A 23,294-nucleotide genomic window follows, 5' to 3' on the forward strand; every position below is an offset into this window, starting at 1 on the left:
TCTTTCTTTCTTTCTTTCTTTCTTTCTTTCTTTCTTTCTTTCTTTCTTTCTTTCTTTCTCTCCTCCCTTCTCTTTGCCTCTCTACTATTAAATAAAATACATCCTTTTTTTGGCAACAATATTTAATCTCATTTGGTTTTAATCTCGTTTCTGGGAATATTTTGAACCGTCTAAGTTCTTTCCAGTTTATGCTCAAAGACTTAGCTTTCTTTGCTTTTCTGGGTTTAAACCGGATCGTAACACAGCATCAATAAACTAATACAGTTTGTATTATGAATCTTTTATTAATTTTTAAATAATGGAAATAGAGAACCAGGGTAACAGAAAGGAAGATACACATACAACTATTATTAAAGTGTCACAATTGTTGTTGTGCTTCCAGCACTCCCTCTTGTGCATACGGATATTTTTACCTCATGATATAGAAGATGCCCCATCCTCAATTGCATATTATAGATGAAAACTAAACCTGGATAATACAAAATACTGAATATGAGAACTTCTGTTCACTTTTTGATTTCCTTAAATTTTAATGATAGCATCTTATCAGTAACTTTTTCCCCCAAAATTTTGAGGTACTTCAGAACAAAAATTCTACAGATGCTTTCTTGATCAATTTTTCCACATTTCAAAACATTTTTGTCATCCACTATTTAAGAAAATGAAACAAAATGAAGAAAAAAAACCCCAAAAAACATATTTTGGAAAATGAAACTTGGAAGACTGAATACAAATTTCCAAGATAAACTTCTTTTCCATGAAGATGAGGAAATTATATATAAATGCATATCTAAGCATCATTCATATTAATTTTTTTAGTTCCTTGTTGGAAATGCTGTAATTATGAACACAATATGAATAGGTGAAAGATTATTTTAGAACAGCTTTTTCTTGTGACTTTGTTATAAAACATCACCGTATTTTTCAAGCACAGAGAACGATTTCTTATTTTATTTTGAAATATTAATTTAAACTCATATTTTTAGTATTCTTCAAAAGTAAAAACAAATCTTTGGTTTGATATGAAGCAATATAAAATATTTAAAAAAATTTTTTAGAAATCATTGTTTCAGTAATGGTGGAGACAAATAGTTAAAACCACTTCTCATTGGTTCTAAAGAATAAAATTTCTGTCTAAAATTCTTAGGGCCCAATATATAAAAACATGTGCATTTCTTAGATATTAAAGAAGTAAATGGAAAATTTTCTTTTAAACACCAACGAGAAGATAGTGCCTAAAATTTTGATGCTTTATGTAGGATGCATATTAATGATATACACACCATGCAAGTATATATTTACCTTCACAGGATGGAGAAGATCCTTCAAACTGCAACTGTGCATTCAGTTTGCAGGTTAATATATCTTGTCCAACAAGGGTGAAACCAGGATGGCACCTGTACTTCACAAAATCTCCTGAAAAAAGTATTGAAAAAAAGTTAAGCCTCAAAAAATCCTTCAAACAGAAGTATATCAAAATATCAGGTGGAAGATGAAATAGCTTAGTTTAACTAGAATTCAAGGGAAACAGAACACAGAGAAAGAAATATTCTCTTTTTACCTATTTCAAAGTCATCATCTTCTGTGAACAAATCTGCATGTGGAACTGTGGGTGGAGGCTGGCACTTCCTGAGCTGATAAGCTGCAAATTTAAGTGAAAAAACTAAATACTGGTGTGTTAAGATGTATTTTACAAAAAATTCATTTCATATTCACACCTCCCAAATTTCCAGAGCTGCACTGAACCTCATGGTCTCTCAGTTACAACATTTTCCAAGTTAAATGTCATTACATGACATGAGCATGGTGAGGTACTGGAACAGGTTGCTGAGAGAAGTTGTGGATCCCAGGAATTATACAAGTCTAGGTTGGATAAAGTTTGGAGAAACCTGGTCTAGTGGAAGATGTTCCTGTCCATGGCAGGGTGATTGGAACAAGATGATCTTTAAGGAAACTTTAAATTTAAAACATTCTATGATTCTATGACTCTTTAAACAAAGTCTCGTCTGCTTTTCAAATCTGTTTCAATAAATTGTGAGTGATCTCATAAAGAAGGCGACCACTGAAATGGTTGCTTCTAAAATGGAGTAGAATGCCTACAACAGTTGAAGAAGCCACTTCTGGATTAAAAAATTCAAAAGAAAAAGAAAGATTGTGTGCATATACTAAGGAAAAACTCTCCCCTTCATGGAACTAAGTTACTGTCAGAACGAAATTCTCTGGGCAACTTGATAGTCCTATCCACTTTAGTTTTTGCTTCTCAGGTTAAGGGCAGTGGGTGACCATGCATCATGACCTCTTTTTAGGAGAAAAGTACAGACAAGGAGAGCATTTCAGATTCTGAGTAACAATTTCACATAGACTTCCCCATGCAAACATGTATCTTCAGGTACTCTCTTTCTGTGACATTTACGTCAGTCTTTGTGAATTATTAATTGTATATTTTTAATTTACAGTCCAGAAGGCTAATAATCTTCCATTCAATATATATTTTTTGGGTGACTTAGTCTGAAATAGAACTAGAGTTATGGTTCAGCTTTTCACTTCTGAGTTAAACACCTAATTTGCACCACCTTTAGCCCTGAATGTAACTATGAACAAAATATTTTGCTGTATATCAGTCTTTATGCTATTGCTCAACCCTGCCATAGAATCCCAGAAACTTTTCTGGCCATGAGCCCTAAGCATGGTCAGCTGGAGAATAATTTTGGTAAAGAAAGTTAAATCTTACTGAATAAATAGGTAAAAGTAATTAAAAGGGTAAAAGTAATTAAAAGAGTAAAAGGTCAATATTAGATGGCCATGGTTAACATTAAAGATAAACAGTTTATTAAAAGCCCCAAATTAACATTCTTAGGATTTTTTTAATATGTAATTTAAAAAAACTCATATGTACAGTTATTAGGAAAAAAAAAAAAGCAGCAAATCTATGAGTCCTGGTAAATCAGTAAACCACAAATTTAAGAACTATTTTTAAAATTCACTAAATGATTGTGGTAACTAGATATTAATTATATAAAGAAAACTGACCATGAAAATTGAGGACAAAGAATCCTCCTGTTGAAAAGTCACTGTGAAATTTGAGGAGGACTTGATTGGTAGAACTGTAAGCTGTTTCCAGAGCTGTGTTCCCACTGAAAACTCCTAGCTGAGGTGAATTATGGTCAGGACCATCCCTGGAATGTGAAACATAAAAAAGTCAGCTGAAAAACTAATGTTCTTAACATTCAAATTAACAGTCTCTTTCTCTGGAGAGCAGTTTAAATTTTTTGAAAAAATATTTTCCCTAATGATTTAAAATGAGTTTCTCCTCTTTTTATTTCTAGCAACAAAGAATACTCTTTCTAACTTCAAACAATTACATTTTTTTAGAGACCAGGCTACTTTGCAAAAGTTCTTATATATACATGGGCAAGAAATCTAGTAGTGGCAGGAAATTTTCAACGTGTGTTTCTGCCAAAAATTTTCATGTACACATCAGATGAAGAAAAAACCAAAAACTAGAAGACTTGTAATGCTATCGTATTTCTAGCATTTTGACCCAGGTGCTACAAGTCTTCAACTCATGGTTAAAACAGAGTCGTGGAAATTGCAAGTTACTCTGCCTTTTAAATCAGTTCCAAAGATTCAAAGGTATGTCCTAAGGAAAAAAAAAAGAGAGGGGAAAAAACCAGAAAAAATGTTTGTGTTTTGTGTTTCTCAGCAGTAGGATAGGATACCCAAAAATAAATATACTCCAGTAACACGAGGCTTCATTCATTTCCAGTATCATAATATAGAACATTTAGGCCTGAACAATAAATGAATGAACAATGAATGAATAAATAAACAAAACTCCCTGCTTTTATCCCGGAAGTATTTTTTGAGCTCTACAGCACCTATTTCTGGTTATTTTGTATATTACATGTAACAAATCTAAACGAAATGAAAAAGCCTTTGTGATATGTTATTTTAGAAGGCTTGAGATAATCTAGAATGTCTCTGAAAGCTGTTAGCTTTTGACTTTTCACTGTCTTTCAGAGGAATATTTATTCATCTCAGTTTTATCATTAAAAAGTCAAGGTCAAGCATTATATATATATAACATGCCAGAGAAGACAATCGATCATGTATTTCACACTCGTGTTTACAGGTAATGCAAATACCAGAGGCAACCAAATGGCTGTTCAGAAACAGTTCTGCATTTCTATGAAATACCTGTCTGAAAAAACCTCACCACTAGCTATAGGAATAGTGGACTAGCTGGGAGATCAGAGCAGCTGACTCACACAGGAGTAAGTTACATCGTATATTCTGTGCAAACTTTTCCTGAACTATCTGTAGCATGTATGAGAAGTCACTTTGCACAGTATGTGGTGTAAGGACCAGGGTTAGGCAGAGATGACATGTCCACCACCTTTGGCATTATCTAAGCCTGCTCTTGAGTGCAGTAAAGTCCTATACAAGAATTTAGACAGCTCTAAGTCCTCTTCCTTCAGCTGAGGTCACAAGTTGAATGGGTTCGGGTAGAAAGAAACACAGATTCAGAGAAGAGGAACCTACAATACGAAGCTTAAAGACATGGAGATACAAGGCCTGAAATTCTGGGTTAGAAAGTATAAAAAATATGTCTATCAGGCATATTGAAATATTTAGAAAATTTAAGAAAATCTTACTTAATGCCTAAATTAGTTAATGTCTAAAGATGTCAGAAAGTTTTGCAAAAACTAACATATATTGCCTGTATATTCATGGGAACATGTAATTCAACATAGTGTAGGTTATTACATCACTTTGACCTTACATGGCCTCCACTTAGAAAAGAGAGACATCAAACAAGATCTGATTGATAACTGAATTTGAGCTTCTAAATACTTTTGGAACAGTACTCTTTAAGAGTTCAGACAGTGATAATTTTTTTTTTTCAGATAATCTTAGAAGCTGTTTTATGCTGCTCTTCAGCACGTATAACAACCTAAAGACCACTACTAAGAAAATCTGTAGCTTGGGACAGCGAGACTTGATAAATCAATCAGAAAAAAATCACTATTACTTCAAAAAACTGCATACCATACTGCAATGTAGTCATTCACAGGTTCAGTCTGAAGTAAGGTAAAGTTGATATAAATCCCATGGCCTGGAGGTACAACAATTAACCAAGTACAGTCCTTGGAATTTGGGTATTCATCTGGAAATCCTGGAGAATAAACTGTACCATTCTGAGCAGTTACATTATAGCCGCAAGGAGCTGAAAAGAAAACAAATGAGTAACATTAGTAGTAGAAAAGTTTTTCATGTTACAAATGGAATATCAAAATGCTACCAAATTCTTAAAGCTCCACAAGACAAGGCAACCTAAGTGTTAAAGACAGCCTTTTCCTTGGTTGGTTGCTTCTCAAAGAAATATTGACATTTCTAAGAATAATTTATGCTGATGTCTTTTAGGTTTCATTTCTTAAAATCCATCAAAATCTACTGGGAATATTTTTTTTTTTTGGGGTATAATTCTTGAAACTTAGTCTGCACACCATTTAAAAAGGGGCACCTTTTGCTGGTATTCAAGATTAAAGACCAAATAAATAAACAGGTCTTGCATGTTTCCATCCAACTGAACTTGAACTGAACTGAAATACAATTCTGAAAAAAAAATAGGCTGATTGTTCTTTCACTAGTCCAAAACCATTATGCTTTATTTCTGACATTTTGAGTAATTTTTAATGGTGATCCATTTGAAGATTGTATACTAATTATCCTTATGACAAGTAAAATGGAGATACAGATACAAATTTGTGCACACTTGCTGAATGAAGTCTGTAGCCAAATCAAAGCTATGAAAAGGCTGACTTTATTCAAGGGTAGCAAATATGTGGTAATGTGCTCTTTTCAGTCTCAGTTTGGAAGTGACTGAATATGGATGAAAGCATGTATCCAAGTAGACATACAGCCATTAGTGCAAATTAATGAGTCTCACTCATTACAGCGAGACTTTAATCTCATTTATGGGCACTCAGTCTTGCTCTAGAACATTTCTCATTAACTCTTACTATTAAGCTTATGTTATTATTTTCAGGGTTCCTGTGACTCTTCTTCAGACCCTCTTCATTTCTTTTTCAACTTAACAAGTGATGGAAAAGAAAAAGAGAAAAAATTGATAGAAGGAAAAAGGAGAAAATAGGAAAGGAAAAGGGAAAAAGGAAGGACTGAGAAATTGTGGAAGGATGTAATTTTCTGTATGGTTTAAAGCTGCTATACCGTTGTGGTAGAAGGTCACCTGTCTAGTTGAAGAGTAGCCTTTTTTGGAGAAGTTCTTGTAATAATCACTGGATTTAAAGGACAGGCTAAGGAGGCTTTAACTGCTTCACTTTCTTCATCCATATCAGTACTAACTTGTATGATGCATTTAGCATGTTTTCTGTCTGGACACAGTCCTGTGCCATGTGCTATAGGATGATTCTGCTTGAGTAGGAGGTTGGGCAAGAAGACCCACTGTGATGCCTTCTAACCTGACCCAGTTTGTGATTCTGTGATTCTGTGAACAGAATAGCACCTGCTCCTGAACCACGAACCTTTAGTGGCCAACAAAGGAAACCAGCTAAGGAAAATGAAGGGTTGGTTCTATCTGTCTGATTCCTGGTTGCATGTAGAGGCCAAGGGCATCTGACACTGTCTATCAGCTCTAGGAGTTCTGATGAAAATGTGACTTAAGCCCAATTTTTACTGTTTCCTAAGCCCCTACATTCATGCCATGGTCACATTGTCTGGTCTCAGAAATCTACTCTGTTCTCTCTCCAGTATTCCATGTTTACAACTAAGACTGCCTTGACAATTATGCTTACTACATGGAAAGAAAATTCCTGAGACTAATATTACTTTCTAATTAACATAAAGGATTTTTTTGATTGAATTATATTTTGTATATTGAAGTATATTTATATTTAAATATATTTTGAGTTTACTATATTTTTGACAGGTTTATTAATTGTGTTAATGATTGCATTCATTTTTTATTTTCCCTTCATTATTCTCTAATACTCAAGAAGGAATGCAGATTGATTGTGTCTCAGTAAAGACAGTCTAATCCCTCTTATATGATTGTTAGCCATGAAAGATCTATAAATTGTGTCAGAAAAAAAGTGTCACGGGTAACAAAACTCTAGTAGAATAGGTAATACACCCAGCTGTTACTAGGCTTTCTCCAAAGATATGTGAAAATCACAGAAAACATAAAATTAAACAGAAATAACAGGTTACATTTCACTCAAGATAAAAACAGCTTCAGTTTGAATAAACAAATCACTCTAAATTAATGATGTTGTTATGTTACACTTTGACTGACAGGCATGAAGAAATAGATTTTTGAAATGGGTAAGTGTATAATCAAGTCTTCTAAACTTTCAAATTCTAACAGTAGACCACATGTTGATTTATAAATGAATGAATTCCATACTATGTGTTCTCATGCCCATTCATACCTAATTGCAGACACATCACTGTGCATGGAAAGACAGTAAACGGTTTTAAAACTCCATCCAAAGATCCACAAACCTAGTTTGTCATTTACTGACAATTACATGCGTTATACCAAGACATCTATGATAAATCACTACGACAACTTTACTGCACAGGAGTAAGGTCTTAGAGCATGACTATATGACAAGATTCTACTATAATTACTTGAGCAGAAATTAATATAACTTTCTCCCATATATGGATTCTCAGCCTTTAGAAGTATGTGCAATCTTCTATAGAAAGTTTTTGATTCAAACTTCTAAGAATACTGGTCATAGCTAGAAAAAATATTTAATTCTTTTGCTGATTTCTCTCTTAGACCCATTCTCAAATTACAACAATCAGAGTAACAATTTGTTTTCCCTATAGAAAAAAACCCAAACATTTATATGTCATAATAATAATTTCAGCAGTACTAGGTGGAGTTTTCATGCACACAGACTAATTTTCCACAAAGCAAGTAGTGTGCCAAGTGAGACAGAAAACTCTTCATGCTCAGTCAAAACACAAAGCAACCTGCTGTTTGTTCAGAAATGGTAGCTATATATGTACACGACTGCACACACAATAGAGTTGCATGCATTCAGGCCTCAGCTGTGTGGAGGAGATGTAGATGACTGTGGGTAGGCTTGGAAGATAGGATTCACATGCACAGGAATCAGGCCAAATGTACATTGTGAATTACAGAAATGTCAGTAACAGAGGAATGCCTTCTCTGAGTTAGAAAATGAAGATAAAACCACTGAATTAAAACAATCTGGATGAGGGGACAGGGAAAAGTAAGAATGACTTTGTCTTCATGTCATTAAAAACTAATTATTTCACTTCCTGCATGTTATTTCAGACTGAATATATCTTATTTACTCTTGTTTCATCTAAGAAAACAGAAAATGCTGACTTATATAAAAAAATCTGAACTTCTCCTAATATACACCTTCATGTATTTTAGGAAACATGTTTCTCTGGGGAGTAAAAAGGAATAAGAAATGATAGAATGCTGATATGCCCTTTGGTGCTCCATCTATATCACTACTCAAGAATATTATGGATTATTCTAAGGTGCTTCTACAATTCCAAAGATATCTTGATTTTGTGTTAGATCACATGAAAACATACTCTCCCAATACCAAACCTGTTTTTAATCATGGTCAAACCAGAGGAAACCCAGTGCTATTCTCACATGTAGAATGAAATATATTTGATCTCTTTTAGGGTAAGAAAATACAACTGAATATATGTGATTTTTTTGTTTTCTATATGATTTAATTGTCATGGGAAATAATCCAACAAGTTCATATGATATTTTTAAAGGTACCAGAAATAGAATAGTTATTGTGCTTTCCTTTGTTTTAAGACCTCTGTGAACTGAAACCAGTATTATGAAGTATACCAGTTTATTACTTTAATCCGTTTAACTTTAATTATGTTTTCATCAGAAGAGAGTCTTTATTCATATTCATATGATCATATTCAAATTTTTCCCACAGTTTTAATGAATACTGGTGCTAATCAGAAACAATACATGATTGAAAGTCAGAGAGATATAGAGTTATTTTTTTAGTGTTCATAAAACTGTGCGAGATAGCCCTATTCCTAAACAAAAAAAAAACCAAAAAAACCTAACCCAACCAACCAAAAAAACCCCCAAGCTGATAAATTGCTGTATTTTTAAAACATATATAATAATGTGACATATAGTAGAAACATCTGGGATACTTAAAATTTCTTTTAGCAACTTTTACTCATGCTCCTACTTATCCTATATGTAAATGTCCATATAGTGTAGATGTAGATATATATATATAATATATATACACTATATAATATATATATACATAGTATACATTTTGTATATATGTATAACTATATATAGTATGCCATATACTATATATATAATGTATATATTTATATTATATAGACTATATATACTTAAAACAATTAGAAGTGCCATTTTGTGTTTGCTGTCTGCTAGATGTATCATAGATAGATTGCTGCTAACCTTATTGAAAATCATGTTTTTCCATTGAAATGTCTTAGTTGTAAAATACACAGATATAATTAGTATTTTAAAATTATTAAAATAAATTCCTAAGCCATTATAAGGATTTTTAAAGATACTTTTTCTTTAGCTGAAAAATTTCCTTCAAGGCTTTATTAGTGAGAAAAGGGGGACAATAAGTCACCGCAGGTACATCACCACAAAATTGCTCTGAAAGTAATAAAAATCAGGCTAAGGCATCTGTCCCAAAAAAGCTTAGTTTAGGATTAGGAAGAAAGGAAGAGGTGGATGATCTTTATAAAAATAAGAGGTGTTGAACTTTGGCTAGGTTTCTAACAAATTCTAAAAACACTGAGTATTAACACTTTACACTTTTATGTAATTTTCACGGATATTTTAAAACTTTACAATATTTTTAACATGAAGAAAAATATTATGTATTTGTTTATATTGAACTTTTAGCACTAATAACTTTGTATTTTCTTCCAAAACATTGATAAAGTTGTCTCCATAACCAACTGCTTTTGAATAAAAGTATCTTCTTGAAATAGTCCTTCACACTGAGTTTAAGATAATTTCTGGTAGTATCATGAATTGGCATAATCAATACAACTGACAGATATTAATAGGAACAATAAATCACTGCCAAGGAACATGATTCATAAAACATTTATGATTTATTAAAGCAGACAATATTCTGCCTTTATCTTCTTACACTACAGATTACAAGAAAGGCACCGTTCTTCAGCAACAGCTGCATTATTTACATGCACACAAACAAGTAAACAAAAATCAGAAAGTACTGTGAGTTCTGAAGCAAAGGTACTACCAGAAAGTTACCTTCACATCTGGGGAAATGATAGTTCCAATTTCTGTTGATTCCATGTTGACAAGTGAGAACAGGCTGCCCCCTCAAAACATATCCAGGATAGCATTCAAATGATACTGACTGTCCCACACTGTAATCTGAGTTGACTATATATCCATTCAAAAAAGGAGGAGGATCGGGGCAGTTCTGTAACTCGTAAGCTGTAAGAGAACAGAAGTACTTTTTATTGCCTCATCAGCTCTCAACACAGGAAGCACACATTAATATAAAATCTGTAATACATTCAATAATAGGTAAACACTGGAATGCCAAGCTCCAGTAATTCATTGATTAACACGTAACAAGAAATAAATCATCCACTGGGACCATACAAAAATATTTTGGTAATGTACAACAAAGTCATCCATTACTTAAAATTTTATAAAAGATAAGATTTTCACAATCCATTGGATTTTTAATATATATTGAACTATGCCCAAAAAATCACATGAACAAAAAAAAATGAAAAGAATTAATGAATTACTTTAACACGACAGAGCACCATAAAGATCTAAAAAAAATTACACAAATATCTACGAAGGGAAAAGGTACTTTTAGATATATCACCATGCAAAAAATTGCTTTAATGATTCCTCATATTTAATGTTGGGTTCTGTGTTACCAAAGACATCAAAATATTATCCAATGAAACACATTTAATTCATAAAAGTCAGTGTGATGAAAATTCAGAAGGCGCTTTCATTAATAATATTTACTAAGATATAAAGATAATGTAAGCAGTTCCATATGAAGCAAAAACAAGACTGCTTTATAAAAATGTTATGCAGAATCATTTGCAAACAACTTCACATAGATAAGATAGTAAGTAATTGTCATTTAAGAAATAAGCGTTAGAGATGAGTGCCCTGCTCTCCCTGAACATTCAATTTTCAGTTAAGGAATACTACTGTCAGAAGAAAGTTCAAACAAGAATAGTAATACCAGTGTGCTCTATATTCACACGTGTTGTTAAGTCCAAGCTCTAAAAATGCCGCAAGAGAATATGACGAACATATTCTTGAACAAACTATTTTGGTTTTTTTTTTTGAAGTTAATCTTTACAATATGAACATATTCATCCTATAAGTGAATAGCTATTATTCTGAAATAGATTATTTAAACAGGCCATTTCAGCAAGATTAAGCTAAACATATACCTCAGATATGCTTAAATGCTTACTTAAAGTGAAGTTTGTACTTAAATGCTTCACTGAAGTACAGCTACTGTCAGTAAGTTTTTTAGTCATTGCTAATTACAGTCATCCTATGCCTTCTTCTCTTCCCTAATTCCTTCAGTGAATCCAGAATTCAGTGTTTGTAACACTAAAAAATTGGAAAACATTTAGAGGTACTAGAAATACTCCGAAATTCTCTAAAAAATCAGATCCCCTTCTCTCAAATAACAAAAAATTAAGAAAAGAAATTCAAAACCAAGGAAAAAAAATTAATTGCTACTGAAAGGAAATACAAAAAGGTTTATTTTCCCTAAATTGTGGTTCATTAAATTTTGTGCTAAATCTAGTAATAGCTCATTAATTTTTAATTTTATTATTACTCCTACTATCATTTGTGTAGTACTAATACAGATAATATCATTATTATAAAAATCTTTATGCAAAATAGAGTACTAGAAATATTATTTAAGAGTACAGAACTTATTAAGACTGAAATATTAAACTATATTTAAAAATCTATTTAGCAAATCATTTAAAAATAGAAAAGAAAATTATTCCAGAAGGTCAGGGGATCTCACAAATTTTTTTTTTTAAAGGTGCAGCACTACATTGCCCAACAGTTACAACAACAGTGTTTTGGAACAATGACAGTAAGTACTGGAATTTTTAAACTTTGATTGTAGAAGCTTTTGAGGATATGAATACACATGAAAACCATCCTTCCCTATTGGTTAACTTGTTATGAGATAGTATTCATAGATTATGTTTTGAAAGTACTTAATGCAGTTGCAGAATTTTTGCAGCTAGTGCTAAAAATCAATTTCAGAAACAAAAACCCTCTCTCATAGATCTACATAAAAAGGTAATACAGAAACAACTCAGGTGAGAGAGGAAATACTGAGAGATTTGACAGAGGTGTTCCATAGACTAAGGAAGTGATGACAATGTATATGTGTCAAAGAGATAAACAGGGAAGGTGATGGATATTGGGGAGTATTGAAATTTGGCTTGACAAAAACGATATGGAATAAGAGGTGGCTATTGTCCTGGTTTCTGTCAGGGAATAGTTTATTTCTTCTCAGTTTTTTAAATTTGTCTCATGCTCTGCCAGTGAGGTGGTATGCAAAAAATTGATAAACAAAATGGGAGGGAGCATAGCTGGGACAGGTGACCTGAACTGACCAAAGGGTGCTCCACACCATAGAACATTGTGCCTGGTACATAAACTGGGAGTAGTTACCCGGAGGGGTGGCTGATCTGGGTTCAGGGAGGTGGTTCTGGCATCAGCCAGCAGGTGGTGAAGAAATTGTAGACTGCGATGGGGTCTCCCTCTGTCTCCTCTTCTCCAGGCTGAATAGACCAAGGGGCCTCAGAAGCTCCTCATACCACTTCCCCTAAAGGCTCTTCACCATCTTTGTTGTCCTCCTCTGGACTCTCTCTAATAGTTATCTGTCTAATATTGCAGTGACCAAAACTGCCCTCAGGACTCGAGGTGAGGCCGCCCAGAGCAGAGCAGAGCAGAGCAGGAAAATCCCCTCCCTTGCCTGGCTGGTGATGCTGTGCCTGATGCCTCCCAGGACACGGCTGGCCCTCCTGGATGCCAGGGTCACTCATATTCAACTTGCCATTGACCAGGACCCTCAGGTCCCTTTCCATGGCACTGCTTTCCAGCATCTCATTCCCCAGTCTGTCTGTACATCTGGGGTTGTCCCATCCCAGGTGCAGAACCCAGCACTTTGCTTTGTTGAACTTCATATGGTTGGTGATTGCCCAACCCTCTAATTTTCTGAGGTCTCTCTGCAGGGCCTTCCTGCCCTGGAGGGAGCCAACAACTCCTCCCAGTTCTTTTTTATCTGCAAACTTGCTCAGTATCCCTTCCAGTCCTGCATCCAGGTCATTCACAAAGATGTAGAAGAGCACAGGCCCTAAGATGGAGCCCTGTGGCATTCCACTAGTGACAGATCACCAGTCTGATGTCACCCCAGCCACTGTCACCCTTTGTGCCTGACCCATGAGTCAGTTGCTCACCCATGACATGATGTGTTTATCCAGCTGTGTGCTCAACATTTTGTCCAGAAGGATCCTGTGGGAGCATCAAAAGCTTTGCTGAAATCCAAATAGATCTCATAAACCAGCTTCCCTTGATCCACTAGGTGAGTTACCTTGTCATAAAATGAAACCAGGTTTGATAAGCAGGACTTTCCTCTCATGAAGCCATGCTGGCTGTGACCAATGACTGCGTTGTCTTTCTGGTGCTTTTTGATACCTTCCAGGATAACCTTCTCCATAATTCTACCAGGCACTGAAGTGAGAGTGACAGACCTGTAGTTTCTGGGGTCCTCCTTCTTGCCCTTCTTGAAAACTGGGACAATGTTCACCAGCTTCCAGTCAGCTGGGACCTCTCCAGATTCCCAAGACTGCTCAAAAATCATTGAGAGATATTTTGCAATGACATCAGCCAGCCCTTTGAGAATTCTTGGATGAAGAATCCCATCAGATCCCATAGATTTGTAGACAGCATCCCTTACAGTCATTTGGATTATAAATGAAAAACCAAAACCTACCTTTGAAAATTCTAGTCACTGTTTATTCAGAAATGCCTATGCTTTTTGCCTGTTGTAAATAAGGCAAACAAAACACATACAGAAATTTTTGGGGTTTGTTCTAGAATTTGTTTCAGTAAGAGTAGAACCTGTACCTAAAGCAGATCACCATAAATTTGAAATTCAGTCAGTTAGGGGTGAAAGCACTTGAATGTGAGCAGAGTACAATTGTTTGTTTTGTTATTTGTTATTTTAAAAAATAAGGTATAAAACTTTGAGATACTCTACTTGTGTTTTCTGGTATGAATCCTATAGATGACTCATAAATTATTGGTCAGGTGATCCATGTGACTATTATATCATGATTTACAGGCCACTCAAGAAACATGTTTTATAGTTTTAGTATAAATTTGAATTATATTCTTCTTTGTCTTTTTGATATATCAATAACACGTGATTTAATGGAGCAATTCATTACTCAGTACTCATGACTAACAAATACTGCCAAGAAATTCTGATGTCACACCTTGCAATAGAAAGCTCTTTTTATGAGTGTCATGCCCAAAGATTTGTTTGGTTCTGAGCTTTACAAACTGAGATTCCATTTCACTGCACACAAAAACTCTAGTGAGAGCCTGAAATAAAATGTAAAGGAAATCTGAGAAAAAGATTTCATTCCAATGCTGGCAGCAGTCAAATACTTGAAATTTAAAATTATATAAACATTTATCATTTCTTTGTGCAGTGTATTTTCCGCTGATAAAAAAAGATTGTAAGTCACAAAGGAAATATAATTGATTGTCTGCTATCTTGTTGTGATGGTTCAAATGTATTTTCTATCTTACATAAACACTAGGGCGACTTACTGCTTTTCAAGCGCCACATACTTCTGTAACACTTAAACTTGGAAATAACTGCTTTACAGAAAAATGGTATTAGCAGAGAATTGAGCATGCAATCACTCAAATGCTAGGAGAGCTCACAAATAGCTCACTTAAAACTTCCATTTAGGCTTATTGTACATTCCTCCAGTATCATGGTGTGTATAACTAGAGACTCAGTAAAAAACTCCACTTCTTAGACTAGACTAGCCTATCATGGGTTTTGTTGGAAGGGTCCTTTAAAGTTGATCTAGTTCCAACTTCCCTGCCATTGGCATGGACATACTTCAGTAGATCACATTTTTAAAAGTGCCATCTAGCCTGACTTTGAAGACCTCCAGGGATGGGGCATTCACAGCTTTTCTTGTTTCAGTGTCTCACCAGCCTCATCTTATGTTCCTTACGCCCAATCTAAATCTACTGTCTTCTGCTGACCCTTCTCAATAAAGGCCTTGGTAAAATGTCTCCGCTCTTCCTCTTTCGTAAAAGACCCTCTTAAATACTGAAAGGCCACTGTAAGGATTCCCTGAACCTTCTCATTTCCAGGCTGAACTCCAACTCTCTCAGCCTTTCTTCACAGAAGAGGTGCTCCAGCCTGCTGCTTATTTCGTAGTCTTCCTCTGGACCCACTTTAACAGGGCCATGCCTCTCTTGTGTTTGAAGCACCAGAGTTGAATGCAGCACTCCGGGTGGGGTCTCAAGAGAGCAAAGCAGAGGGAGAGAATCACCTCCCTTGATCTGCTGGCCATCCTCTTTTTATGGAAGCCCAGGATTCAATTTGCTGCAGCCCAGGATAGGACTGGCAATCTGGAACCGCAGTTTATTGCTGTAGGCACCAAAGGACATAATCTTTACAGATGCCATGACTCAGGACTAGAATCATGAAACATCACTTAATGAGTTAGAAAATAATTTGCTACAAGGCCCTCAAAAGATTGTACTTTGTTTCCTTTAGCATTCCCGATTTAGGACATCATCTGAAACCATTTTAAAATGCAATAATTTTTCAACAATCCCCTTTTCATTCCATGATTCCTATTACTCAAAAGCACCATCATAATCATCTTTTTTCCAGATAAAGACCATTGGATTTAACATGTTAAATCATGTTTTGTATGTGCATGAGTGTTTGTGGAAGAAAGTGAAGGCAATTAGAACTTTTTTCTTTGCATTTTCTGGAACATATTGCTCAAACTCTCAAATGCATGAGAATAAGATTATTACTTCATATTCAGCTTTATCCTACATTGAAATTCAGAGCAGACTGAAAATACTCTTACAGTTCCAAAAATAGGAACTAGGATTCCCACAGTAAAAATAATAAAAATCAAACATTTATTCTGCTTCCCTTAAAGAAGCTCTAGTCTTAAAGGGAAAGACACATGGAAAAAAAGATGTTCTAGAAATATTAAAAGCTGAGGTAACATTAATATGGACAGGAATTACAACCCACAAATATGTCTTATGAACCATTGGACTAACTGTGTTCTTCTGTGTACTAAATTTTGTTATGAATCTCTCAAAGGCCATAAAAGCTATTTATTTCTTCTGACCTAGAATAACTTGGCTTGCCAATCAAACTTCCGTGACTGTTCTTCTCAGACATAGTGTACAGAGGCTGTTTAGATCCCAGATATTAAGATTTGACAGATATGAGGGTCTCAGAAACTCAAGATCACCAGTCAAATGAGATATAGAAATGTTCTTCTAAGTATTTGTGGTTGTTTCCTCTCTTTGCTGTTCTACATTGGTGGCAAAACCACAACACTCATTACAAGTAAGTCTTTCTCAATGCTTCTGCTTTTTAATTAAACAGTACAATAGTTATTTCAACAGTAGAAAGAATGTAAATAAACTTAAATGTTGCTCTTTAAAAAATTAGGCACTTTAAAGTCCTTTCATTATTTTGCAAAAAAATAAAAATAATATATTATAAAATTTATTCTAACTTCTTCCAGTAGTTCAACATGCAATCACTATGAACTTCCTTCTTGCTACAAGTGAAACAAAAGGTTCCACAACACACAGAAATTCAGTAATCCATCTTTAACATAATGAAATACCCACCATTCCCTATGTATTGCAATTGCAAAGCTGAAGGGAAGGAGAATATGAAAATATCAAAAAACCAAAAAAGATCTGATCAGCAATAGTACTGAGAGCTGTAATTTCCCTAGGGTTCTGCTAAGGAGACAAAGCTTTTTAATGCATTGAGAAATACACACTAAGTGATATAGGTTGTATATTCAAATCCCGTGCTGTGAGAATTCACAGGCTTAAGGCCCAGCACTAGCTCCCTACAAGTATGGGTAGAAAATATTTCACAGTTCTCAGTGCGCATGCACTTTTCTTCCTAAAAATAATGTGTTCAGAGTACAATCCCAAGCTATATTAAGATTCAATCTCACAACCGTTTACTGCCTTCAGAAAATCAGTAGAAAAATTGAGAAAAAGCATTATTAATTTCATAATTCACTCTACAAAATTCATATTCTTTGCTTTCCCTTGAGATGAGGGGTTATCAAAAACTTATCCTTCATAAGATGCTAAGATCTCTAGAAAACTTCTTTTTTTTTATAGCATGCAAGCTTGATTGAATAAGCACAGCCATCACTCATCTCCCTTTATTTTAGATTGATATCTACAAAAAAGGTAAATACCTGGCAAAAAAAGTCTGCTACCTTAGTGTCCTTACCTATTCTGGTTAGCAGAAAAGGCAATTATTTTCACTTAAAAAAATCAGTCCTTGAACTGAACTGTGTTTAGTACCATACAGTAAAAAACACAAATTTAATCTTTAACCTGATCTGTTGTATTTAAATTTATATTAAAAGGGATTTGACTTAAGCTATGTAAGTTTGTGGGCACTCCTAATATGCAACACATTCACTAAGACAACTAGTATGGATTTGGCAAATGTTACTGTAACTATGGATTCCTTTTGCCTATTCTTCTTTTTTTTTTAAGAGTAAATTAAATTAATTTCACTATTAGAAAAGCAATGTTTTTTACTTATAAAACTTTTTTCTTTTTTTCCTCAATCACAGTACATTAGGACATCCTAAAATGACATCAATTAGAAGCAGTCTGAAAAAAACCATCTGCTTAAATGTGTAAAGATGTCAGGAACTTAGCTCCAACTGCTTTGCTTTGCAAATTCATTTCTAGAAATGACAAAAGTGGACAAATTAACTGTGTGAGCATCAATTGGACTAAAAATAAATTCTTTGCTTTCCATATATGACATGATTCCTTTTGCCCATAATACGATTTTGAATGTGACGCCCATACCAAGCTCTCATATTTTGTTTCCCTCCCACATTTATATCCCATGATTAGCAGTTACGGAAGACACTGCATACTAAATTGAGTTGTGACAAAGAATATTTTGATTGGGTAGCCAGCAAGTCAAACAGAATTGGTATTTATGGAGTAATGCTGCATCTTTCTTCTCAATAAGGGCTTTATTTCAGAACTGTGAAATTTAACTGAAATCAGCCCATGGTTTCAAAACTGCATAACAAAGGTATATTCAGTAGCGTTACAGCCAGAAAACAAAACAGTGCTCAGTTCCATCAACAACAAATCAGGCTAAGGCTTGTATGGCATTTGATTTACTGAAAGGAAAACAACACTTCTACTAGGGAAGAATGGAGAAGGAAAAGAGAAACATTGAGTAGCGAAGAATTATTTTTTACATCGAGTTTCAGCAATTGTAGATAGTCTAAGAGGAAGAGAGAGTTACTGAGTAATATAATACTAAAAAGAGTAGGAAAGTCCAGAGACCGCCCATAAGAAAAGATAACTAAATATCAAGGGCAACAGATGTGGAACAAGAAAAGAAAAGTCAGCTATCAAAACCAACATATATCTTGTATGATAAAAAATAAAGCAGACAATAAAATTGCTCAATTGCAAACCACCAGCAATTTTCTTTCAGAGTACAAGAGAAGAACAAGGAATAAACTGAAACATAATACTTTCTGAAGTTTGTAGATTAGGGATATCTAATTGAGTGTACGATTTTCTATATGTTCTAAATGATGTTGAGCAAGTTATTTTGGCTGAATGAAGCTATAATATATGGTGATCAGAGAATTGCTAGATCTTCACAGTAGAAATGGCTAGCGCAATCTGCGGTCTCAGAGGCAACAGAGAGAGTTTCAGCTTTGTAAAGAAAAATAAACACATGAAAGACAATTTTTAAAGAAGAAAAGTCCCATATCTGTAAAATGAAGAAAACGAAGTAGAAAATGGAACATAAGTCAACAATAAATTCAATAGAGTGAGCTTAGCTGGTAGATCCTAATCACTTAAAAATTGAACACGACAGTGTTACAACTTTCCACATTAGAAAACAAAAATCAATAAATCATAAGTACCTTTGAGAATAATTCATTTTTTCCAGCACTTCATTTTTTTTGAAGTGGATTATGTTATGGGTTTTTTTTTAATGTTTTAAACCCATAAATTTTTTAACATACATATATATATGCATACACACGCACACACACATGTAAATACATACACTACAATACTGTCTCTTTATAGGTAAAGAGTAATACATTAAAATGAACTGAATGAGTCATCTTTACAGAAGAAATTGCTTTGCTTCTCACTCATGGGAAGCATAAAACTGGATGAATGTCTATGCATTTGGTAATACAAATACACCCATAACTACACTTTTTGTGAAACGAGATAAATACTAGTTATATTTTTTATTTGAAATTAGAGTGACTCAAATATCAGTTAAATTAACTGTATCTTTTTCTTGGTTCTCATTTTTCCATTCTACTATTATAACTATTAGACTAATAACTTAGCTATGAAATGTCCTATCAAATTATTACTATTGTTGAGAACTTAATATTTTTTCTGGGTTTTTTCTATAAATACTTGGAAAATACTACAGGTTTCTGAAATTCGATGAACAATACTTTTTTGTAAATTTTCTTTTATTTTGAGAATACCACTAACACAATCTTCATCACTTAAAAGATATTTTATTATAAGGCTCATGTAATGAAAAAATGTAATATTTCATAATATATTGTTCTGGTTTTAAGTTAATTGCTTTTCCTACATTTACATAATAGGATAAAATTTTACACTTTCATTGAGGTAGTCGTGATCGTATGTTTGTTGTCAGCTGACAAGTTGCAAGTGGGAGAAGTAGAAAGCATGCAACTTATCAAAAAAGTAACTGATTTTAACAAGAGATGGTTAGAATGAACCAAAAACCAGAAGTTCCTATTGTATCATGCCCTCTTCATCACATTCTCATTTATTTCTGAACAGACCAATTAGTCCTACTGGACAAAGTAAGAAAGGGAAGAATAGAAGAAAAGAGCAATAAAACCATGCACTTGTTGAGTAAGCTACAACACTGCCTCTAGAAGAACATGTTATACAGTCTACAAACAACGTAAGATTTAACTACTAGTTTCAGCACAGAAAATGCTGTTAGTCAGGAAGACCCTGTTATAGCAAGGAAAAACACTCTAATTAGAACCAGAAAAAAGAGTACTGGAGAATATATCGAAAATATATCACATGACTTTGTATTTTACTTCTTTGTCATTTCTGTAGCTTGCCAATCACAATCATTTTTGACTGCTCAGAGGAAAACTAATAGTAGGTAGGTATGATGTGAGGATATTCCATACTTATGAGACTATATGATAGAACAAAATTCTACAGACAACAGAGTCATGACTTCTCTGTGGGCATGCTTTATTAGCCTAATTCAGGTGTTCAGAATCTTCCTCTCTGTCCATTGACTCCATAGATATGATCTAACTATAAATGTATACATATGTGTGTATGCAAATAAGTGCTGTACTGGGCCTGGAAATTATAGAGTTCGCTGTCTTCATAGCAGCTCATATGGTGCTGTGTCTTAGGTTTGTGGCCAAAATAATACTGATAACACACTAGTGTTCTGGCTTTTGCTGAACAACATCGAGGTCATCTCTATCTCCCACTATGCTCTCCCAGTAAATAAATTGGGATTGTACAATAGGTTGGGTCAGAACACAACCAGGCAGATGACCTGAACTAACAAGAGATCTTCCATACCACATGAAGTTGTGCTCAGCAACAAAAGGGAAAAGAGGGGGACTAGGGACATTAGCCATATTTGGCTGTGCATCAATATGCCTGTGGGAGGTGGTGAGTAGCTGCCTTTAAATCACTTTTGTTTTCTCTCTCTCTTCTTCACCTTATCCTTCACTTATTAAACAATGTTTTTTGTCTTGGCCCTGAAGCTTTCTTGCTTTTAGGATTCCTTTGCTCTTCCCCCATCCCACTGGAGTGGGCAGGAGGTGAGTGAGTAGTTGTGTGGTGTTTAACTGCCCACTGGTATTAAACCACAACATATAACCAAGTTACCCAAATTAAGATCCTAGAATAAGGTGGCATGAATTCCCTCACAGATATCTGAGAATTAAACCAGCCATTAAATTTTGTTAAACTGTTCAGATCCTGCAATGGGGCTCAACAGTTGACAGCAAGACTATTTTAACAGTTCAAAAATATGCACAAACTAATGATGTTTTATTGTCACCAATGGGAAAACAAACAAATAAACAAACAAACAATGAAGATGATGAAAAAGCCAACAGTAAGAGACCAAAAGAAGTTCACATTTTTAAATACTGATTGTATGTGTTTGAAAATAGATATAGAATGTGTTATCTGGCATTTTTTCATTTCTGGGGAATTTTCACAGAAGTCTAGACTGCAAATACATAACATATGAATTATTAAACTTCTCATCTGCATATTTAAAATAACTTCTACCATTGTAATAAACATAAAAAGATTATATAAATGGGAAAACAAGGCAGTGAATATTAGTAGTAAGGTTCGGTAACAGTACAACTTAATGGGATGGGAAGGGTTATCAGCTATGTGACTTTTGGCAAATAACATCACCTTGTTTTCAGGCTTTTACATCAATAGAACAAAGATTCCAATTCAACACAATTTCAATTTTAAAAATTCCAACCTATTTATTGAACAATCCACAGATTTTAAAATGGTATATAGTATATGCCAAATATATCTTCTAAAATAATAATAAAAAACAATTAAAATTTTATTTTTCCTTTCTAACCATAAAGATCATTGTGCTAGTTTGTACTTACCTTGGTATGTCAACTTAAATCCTTGCCTGTTTTCTGAGTGATCACTATAAAAATGGACAAGTGTTTCATGAGTAGTACTTAGCAAGGGTGATGGGAGTTCCGTTCCACTAAACTGGCCGATCATAGAACTGGTGTGGTGAGGCCCATTCTGAATTTCAAGGAAATCATGATTTGCTTCAGTAGAGAAATTCAGAAACTGAATGTGTGCACCTGCAGCATTGAGAAAGAAATAAAAATTTTATAACTCGTTGCTTAATACTACAGCATGTAAATTAAAAAAAAATATACTAGTTGTTACAGGCACTATGCTTATATTTTAGTCACTATTCAAAATGGGATGCTTAAGTTAAAGAAATAGCTGCAAAGTATTATAAGAGTTATAGTTTCCAACTTTTTTGGTTACCAATAAATATCATAACCACACATGAAGGGACAAATGAAAGTAAGCCATAAAGTCACAAAGTCAACACCAGGGATTTTTCATATTCCTAAAGTAGTCAACATAAAGACTCAAGGGAGGGGCAAATCATAAATCCTGCTGTGCCATGGCATGGCTGGGACTCTGCCATCCCAAGTGCATCCCTATAGCCGGGCCAAGGCCTCTCACAGAGGCTCAGGATCAGCTCAGCACCCAGGAAGGTTACTAACAGAGTGACATTTCAGAGGCACAAGTTTACCTACCTAGTTCCAACTATCTACTCTACTTTGTTTGTCCTGCCCCTTGTCACCTATATTTGTCTCCTTTTCCTTCTAACTTGGGCCAGTGTGCCTTCAGAGCCATTTTACCCTGCATGCAGCCCTATAAGATGCACCGAACTACAGACTGGTTACAGGTGCTAACTCCAGAGAATTTACCACAAACCCTCTCTGGGAATCAAGTGCTTGAACAAGGCCTTTAAGCATTCAAAAAATGCTGAACAGTTGGAATTATAAACATAATCTCATGGGAAGAACTGTTTTGAAGTTCTGGCACTACTTCATGTGGACTAAGGACTTGAAATCCAGTCTTAAACCATGCCTATGTATCATATCAAAACAGAAGTGAGGGATGAATTCCTGGTTTGGAAGCCTAGTACCAAGTAACTTGCAACTGCACTTTTTGGGCCTAACATTGCTCTAGTAGACAGTGAAGAACCAGCTGTAATAGAATAAAACAGAGTTACTGAATGAGCCAACAAAGCAGTGTGAAA

The 23,294-nt window shown here is 34.4% G+C and overlaps 1 protein-coding gene across 2 annotated transcripts in view; it reads right to left on the reverse strand.

The window, feature by feature from the left end:
- Positions 1 to 23,294, reverse strand: part of CSMD1 (CUB and Sushi multiple domains 1) — a 1,103,023-nt gene that overhangs the window by 102,160 nt on the left and 977,569 nt on the right. For both annotated transcript variants that reach the window (XM_042017326.1, XM_042017325.1), the window contains exons 41-46: positions 22,105 to 22,314; positions 10,328 to 10,516; positions 5,050 to 5,227; positions 3,031 to 3,176; positions 1,562 to 1,642; positions 1,303 to 1,416 (exon numbers count right to left, since the gene is read on the reverse strand). In XM_042017326.1, the coding sequence (XP_041873260.1) occupies positions 1,303 to 1,416; positions 1,562 to 1,642; positions 3,031 to 3,176; positions 5,050 to 5,227; positions 10,328 to 10,516; positions 22,105 to 22,314 (918 nt within the window). The remainder of the gene's footprint in view (positions 1 to 1,302; positions 1,417 to 1,561; positions 1,643 to 3,030; positions 3,177 to 5,049; positions 5,228 to 10,327; positions 10,517 to 22,104; positions 22,315 to 23,294) is intronic.

Source organism: Corvus kubaryi, unplaced genomic scaffold (assembly GCF_017639235.1).
Source record: "Corvus kubaryi isolate FWS band 111438036 unplaced genomic scaffold, C.kubaryi_AGA036_p1.0 split3-73, whole genome shotgun sequence".
In the NCBI taxonomy this organism is placed as follows: Eukaryota; Metazoa; Chordata; class Aves; order Passeriformes; family Corvidae; genus Corvus; species Corvus kubaryi.